The sequence below is a fragment of the Panthera uncia genome, assembly GCF_023721935.1.
Source record: "Panthera uncia isolate 11264 chromosome B3 unlocalized genomic scaffold, Puncia_PCG_1.0 HiC_scaffold_1, whole genome shotgun sequence".
Classification (NCBI taxonomy): domain Eukaryota; kingdom Metazoa; phylum Chordata; class Mammalia; order Carnivora; family Felidae; genus Panthera; species Panthera uncia.
Window position 1 is genome coordinate 109,490,030 of NW_026057582.1, and position 7,211 is coordinate 109,497,240.

Below are 7,211 nucleotides of genomic sequence, written 5' to 3' on the forward strand. Positions count from 1 at the left end.
TTCGGTTAGGGTCGAAAGCAGTCTAAATAAGTAAGCCTTCAGAAAGATTAAGCTACATTCATCCAGGGTTTTAGAACAGCGCAGATATGGCTAGTGAATACAGTCACTGCAATATTAAATTTTGAGAGGTTCGTTGAATGAATATTCAATTTTAGTAGTTGTTTATAACACTGACCTTCTGGCCAAAAGAATGAGCTTTCCTGAGGAAGCAGGAATGATAAGAATAAAACTGAACAGGGGAAGAGTAATAAAGCTTTCAACAAAGGAACACACCCCGACAGGGATTTGGTGAGTCTCCCAGAAAGCACGCCCATCTTGGACACAACCGATCTTTCTCCCTCTCGCTTCTTAAGTTCAGATGTTATCGTTTTTCTGAACACAGACCAGCAGAGAGGCCAGCATTGCCCACTATATATATTCCATTTGTTTACTCTCTAAAAAGCTTTAACCTTCAGTGTTGTAAATGCCGTCTCTGCCTTTGATATCAAAAAGTGGGTGAAGGAGACAACGGGATTAATTCAGGGAGGCGACCTACTACTCCACCCTCCACGGAGGACTGAAAATGGGTAACACCTGTCTGTACTTGGACCCCATCGTTCTCTACACCAAATTCTCCACAGCGGCACATGGAGTAATTGGCCTTGTAGATCTTTTACGAGGATGTTCAAAAACAGTAGTCCACAGAAAACATTTTATTTGTGATTGAAGACAAAATAAAGTACACACAAGTTTCCCCTCCCACTTCTAATAAGGAAAATACAAGACGAAAGTGTGAGTATTCAGTAAGAACTTTCTCTCCTCTACAGCTTCAAAGGAGACCTACATAAAACTCATGGAACAGACTTCATGCAGAAGGACAACATTAAGCATAAAACCAAGGAATTTGCGTACTGCTCGTGTAAACTGTGTGTAACTAAAGAATTAAAAAGAAATCCAATTCTGACTTTTCACTGTGGTTTCTACACTGAAGAAATCTGATGGCTTGTGGGGGGAGAAGGTATTCGGATGGCTCTTTGTCCTTGTTATTATTTACAGAATTGGGCTAAAAAGTCTGGCTCAGGGAGCACCTTACTGGTTCAGTCGGTGGAGTACACAACTCTTGACCTTGGGGTCATGAGTTCAAGCCCCACGTTGGGCACAGAGATTACTTAAAAAAAAAAAAAATTCCAAAAAATAAGAAATCTTTCAAATCTTTCAGGATGCTCAAAGATTACTGCTAAGGCACACTTTGCGATTGAAAGAAAATCTGGCTGAAAGGATTCATTGGTTCATTTTATTTGCTAACAGTCGAATTAGTAATCTTCAATCTGGATGGAAAACAAAATATTAATAAAAGCAACAAAACATATAAACTTTCCTTAATGAGATGTGGTTAATGAAAATGGTTGGTTACAATAAAGTATTCACTAAAACGTGGCCAATTTTATTTTTTCCTTGTGATCTATATTCTTACAGTTTACTATATTATTGCACTTTCATCTGAAACCTTAAAAATCTGTTTTCTAAAATTAGTTCTCTAATTTTGCAAGAAAACTGCATTTCACATTATTAATTTCATTAGTGCAATTTTCCTATAAATAAGTGCAAAACATTTGGAGGATGCATGTATAATGAGTGTTTGGTTACTATAGTAGCAAATGTCAAAGTAATTGCTAAAAAAAAAAAGCCTAAGAATTTTGATACTTTGAAAAATCTAGGATACCAGCTATCATAGCTCTCTAAATACTGTGGCAAGAAAAAAATCACCACGAGTAAAAAATTAAGATACTGTTGTGGATATTATGAGGCCATCGGATTAGAAATTCCTGATATGTTCTACGCTGGTCTGCTTTTAATCTAAATGTAATTTAGTACAGTACACCATTTATGAAAAGAAATGTATTGAAAGAGGCATAAAAGTTAGAAGAAAAAAATCTGTGCCTCCAAAAGAAGTCAAAGGCACTCATTAGGTTACTTCAATAAAAAACGCAACTCGGCCAGCCAAGTTATGATGCATATTCCTTAAAATCACGTTAGGCTCTCGTGGCTCAGCTGAAGGCCTGAAAGATCTTTTGATCCACTTAACCAAATTAATTTCTCTGAAAGAAACCTTTAAACAATTATTTCAGCCTAACACCTCTTCATATGGACCTACACAGATGGCTTATGTTTTATTAGGGACTCGACGGCTTAAAAATACGTAGCCAACCGGAGGCAAAGTGTTACATTGTTTGCCTCACCATAAAATTAGCATATATAGATTATAAGATCTGAATTGCTATTGAAAAACTCAGTAACATCCCCATCTAATTAAAAAAAAAAAACAACTTGCTGATGAAACAAAATATATTTTATTTCAATGATACTAGCACAAAAGGGCCCAGAAAGGCTGTGGGTTTGCACACGGAAGGCTCGGCACCAGCAGCTGAAGCACAGGCTGCTTAGTTAGCACACAAGCCCCTGCCGCATTTGTATGATTTGGAGTAAGGCCGCCTGCACATCTTCGTCCATGTGACCCTTGAGAGAAAGAAGAAAGGGAGAAATATTTTACGTCCTCTTCAATGACACAAGAATTCTATTAGGCCTAAATGGCTGTGATTCACCAAATGCTAAAGCCTCATCATTGCAGAGATATTCTAAAGGATTTATTGGAAAAGACAGCAGAGCTCTGCGACGGAAATTTAAAAAGTCAATCTAAAAGCAGTGCAAACCAGCTGCTCTTAACACTTATTATCAGAAGACAGATGGACAAACTTTTCTCCTTCTCTCTTTTTTAATAATGGCTCAGATAATAGGGGCGGCGTAAGTCATAAGTGAGCGAAGTCAGCTACACGTTAAGTTTTCTTTCTGCTTCTGCTGAGAAACGTTTTTGTAATTAGAAAAATTAATGGAAAAGCCCCCATACTTATATTTTCATCCTAGGGAAGATCACATCATTTTGCAACTTGCCATTTCACCTAATGTCACGGATGTCTTTCCTAAGCTATTTCTCTAATTATTTTAAGTTACTGGATACCATCCCACCGTACAGATGAAACGTACTTTCTTTACTCGTTCCCCCAAACGACGGGCGTTTAAGGTGTTTCCCATCTTCATGGGCAGATTCCTAGAGAAGAAACTGCTGGGTCAAAAAGCAAGGCTCCATTGCTAATTTTGCAAAGCACTCCAATTTCCCACAACACCTTGGCCAATGCTACAGATGCTCATCTTGTTTAATATTTGCCAATCCCATAGGTGAAAAAATGGTCCCTCCCTGTTTATTTGGATTTCCCCCATTACCAATGAGGTGGAGATCCTTTTACGTGAATGTTAGTCATCTATATTTAGGAAGAAACATTTTGAACTTAAAAAGATGGCAAGGGGCAGATTAAATGCGAGTCAGTATGGTGGGCTTACGACACCCTCGGCCCCCTTCTCTTTGCTTGGACATTTGAATAGAATTCAGCTTAACACTTCCCATTCATATAAAAAGTTGTGCTTCCAAAATCTGTTTCTGTAAGAATGGGATGTTGAAATTTCAAACATTAGCCATGGCTGACTACACTGAATTTCTTGGTTAACTTTATGATGCCGGAAGGCAAGACAATTTCTGATGCCAGTTGTTTTTGTTATGTTTCATTAGGAGTCAGTAGGATTTCAACTTTTGGAAGCATACATTATACAGAGTTGAAAGGCTTGACAGTTTGTGGTGTCTTTCATGCTCTTTCTCTCCTGGCTGATATCAGATCTGAATGAGTTCTTTATCCACATCTTCCACACTTGTCTACCATTTCCCTCCTAAAGTTCCCACTCTGCTGTCCCTCAACGGTCTTCTCTAACAATTTCAATGTACAGCTACCCTTGAACAACATGAGTTTGAACCGTGGGGGTCCACTTACACAAAGATCTTTTATTTGGATTAATACCGTACAGTACTATAAGTGTATTTTCTCTTTCCTTGATTTTCTTAGTAACACTGTCTTTCCTCGAGCTTCTTATTGTAACACTACAGTATTTAATAAATATAACATACCAAATACATGTGAATTGACTCTTTATATTACTGGTGAGGCTTCCTCACAATAGATAGCCTATATGAGTAGTCAAGTTTTGGGGGAATCGAAAGTTACATACAGATTTTTGACTGTGCAGGGTCAGCGCCCCTACGTCCCACTGTTCAAGGGTCAGCTGTACTTTCAAATCCCAGCTTATCTTCTAGCTCCTCAAAAGAAAGTAGCCAAACTTCCTCTTATCATACCATTCATGCTTTTACATTTGTTTCCCCTCATCTCCTATAGAAAAGGAAGGCTTTTTGGTTTTACGAATTCGATGTTGTAAAGTTTCTTCTTTTTATTATTTTACCTAGTTCTTCTTATTAAAAAATGACCTTCTTGGAAGCTTTCTCGCAACAACTCCCCGCCCCCCCCCCCGCCTTTTTTGGTAAACAGTGTCACCTAATACTTCAAATCCTGAACAATTCCTAATGTATCTCACCTGCCATTCTAACGTTGCCTCTTTCAGGACATCTTCCTGAAAAATCTACTCTGAGAATTTTAGAGATTGCTCATCACAGGGTTTCTACAGGGCATTAAGTATGGTATTCTTCACATGCTGAACAGTTTCTCAGTGTGATATATTCTTCTAAAAGAGGAGCCTTTTCATTACACCCCCCAAAGAGGGAATTCTTAATCTGATGTTTCACTGAATTTAAGCCACATTAAATAAATACTATTGATAATCTCCAAACAGAACCAGTTTATTTTCTTACATTATTACAATTTTGTGCACACCCTGTCATCTTTGCGCTTTTATAGCATTCTCTACGTTTCAAAGAAACACTCCTGAGCTACCAAGAAACAGTGAAGTCCTTTGCACTCTCTTTAGCTGACAGCCAGGTATGGATGTCAAGGCATTATCTCCAGCTAGCAATACCATTAACATGTGCTGCCATCGTATGTTGCCAAACTGTCTATAAAATGAGTGACAAGCAGATGGAGAGAACACTACATTTAAGATGTTGTGTTACCATATAGCTTTGTAAATTTCTCTGGGAGATACACAAGCCATGATTTAAAAAAACACAATGATTTTAAAATAAGCATATGGGATACAACTACTTTACACAGCAATGACTTTCACATACATTTACTTGAAAATAAAAAAATGATCTTCTCTAAAATGGGGATGAAGGAGTGCACGTGTTGTGTTGAGCACCGGGTGATATATGAAATTGGTGAATCGCCGTATCGTACACCTGAAACTAACATAACACTGTATGTTGACGATATTGGAATCAAAAAAACAGAAGCATTTTTATAAAGAAAATTACAAAATAAAATGGTATCTCTGCCAGAGGAGAAATCGTTTTTTACCTGTGCAGCACTAAGGAGATGTGTCCGATAAATTGCAATTACCTCTTGGTGCTGTCTGTCGGCATCCTAGACATGTGGAAAGATGGACAGATCAGAGTATCAGCATTCACGTTTTCAAACACACGGAGGCTTGTGACAATGCCATCTTCAGGCCTGACACTACAAAATGGCAATATTATTAAAGTGCTCCTGCCACGTCTTGTAACAAACCACCTGGGACCCACCGGATGCAAAACTGCACAGCATTAACAATCGTTTAAACTTTCCTAATCAATGTGTGGAAACATTCATAGCGAAAGCAATGCCGCTTGTCCTAGGTAACATGAAATTACTGCCTTAGTTCACATCTAATGCCACGAAATTATCCAGATACTTAACAGTTTATCCTTGGGATTATTGCAAAAGCTTCCAATCTTGTCTCCCTGTCTCTAGATTTTATTCCCGATCATGCTTCCAAGATGAAGGCAGCTCTTTTCTGGAATCACTTCTGGTTCAAAGACCTTGGGAGAAACCTCATTACATATAAAAGAGAATCTAAACTCCTCAAACTTCTCCACAGCCTGGACAATCTAGCCACAAATACAGTTTCCACTCCCAGCCAGGCTGATCAGCTTTTACGGCCCCTTGGGGACACCGTTCACATTCGACCCCCACGCCCTTCTTCAAACTACTTCCCTTGCCTGGAAGATTCTCTATTTTCCATTCACCTACCAAAACACCAACTATCTTACAAGTTCCAGCCAGGTATTCCCTTCCTCTCGGCCTAGCTCCTATCGCACCAGTGATCTTTCCCTCCTATGAATTCATATCACTTATAGCCAGGGACCTTATTCTCAACTCTATATATGACATTTTTTATCTTGTTAATTCACTTTTCATGGATCTAAATTTTGCTTCTCTAATTACCTAGAACTCCTTGGGACAAAACCTGTGTACTCTCTTTATCCCTGACAGTGTTTTAGCACAGTGTCATGAATATAATAAATAAGAAACAAATATTTCCAATTATTGAAGGGACTACCAGATCCTTTTGATAAGATCCAAATCAATAATCTGTCATCATTAATCTGTAGGCCAGAGTATTAATAAACAAACACTTACAAAAAGAGCTTTCTTCTATTCAAAAACAACTCATAACCAATTCCTATAAAATAGGAAATTTTTAGTAACAATTTACATTTGACTGGGCTGTTTTACTTAGCATCTCCATGTATGTCATATTACCTCATTTGATTAAAAAGCAAACAAATAAGTAATCAGTTCTTACTATTCCACTGTATGGATAAGGTAGCCGAGGATTAGGGGGAATGTTCCACGTCACCTGGTTTTTAAACAGCAGTGTTTAGAACTGAGCTCCCATGTTCAGTTTCTCAATCCAGTTGCTTTCCTTTTTTTTTTTTTTTTTTTAAATATTTATTTATTTGGGGGAAAGCACAAGCGGGGGAGGGGCAGAGAGAAGGGGACAGAGGATCTGAAGCGGGCTCTGTTCTGACAGGCTGATAGCAGAGAGCCCAAGGTGGGGCTTGAACTCACAAACTGCAAGATCATGAGCTGGGCTGAAGTAGGACGCTCAACCCACTGAGCCACCCAGGCGCCCCAGTTGCTTTCTTTAATATAGAAAGGAAATACATATATGCATATAGGATACGTATGTGGATATATATATTTCCAGGTGTTTTCTTTTACTATATAAGGATATAAGGTATAAAACCAGAGGGATGCCTACCTTTATTCATAAGTAGAAAATATTTTAAAAACTTCCCTTAGTTTAGCGGACCGATATTTTAAAGAGTGTGCTGCAGCTGGGAAGACACCACCAGAGCTGGAGTTAGCCAGTCTCATGATCGAATCCCAGCTTTATGTCCCCAAGCATCAAGTATT

General features: G+C 38.4%; 1 protein-coding gene across 2 annotated transcripts in view; it reads right to left on the minus strand.

Moving 5' to 3' along the window:
• Positions 1 to 2,307: 2,307 nt before the first annotated feature.
• The window catches only part of UACA (uveal autoantigen with coiled-coil domains and ankyrin repeats), a 94,137-nt gene continuing 89,233 nt past the window's right edge, over positions 2,308 to 7,211 (minus strand). For both annotated transcript variants that reach the window (XM_049613814.1, XM_049613815.1), the window contains exons 18-19: positions 5,331 to 5,396; positions 2,308 to 2,496 (exon numbers count right to left, since the gene is read on the minus strand). In XM_049613814.1, the coding sequence (XP_049469771.1) occupies positions 2,425 to 2,496; positions 5,331 to 5,396 (138 nt within the window). In that variant the 3' untranslated portion in view covers positions 2,308 to 2,424. The remainder of the gene's footprint in view (positions 2,497 to 5,330; positions 5,397 to 7,211) is intronic.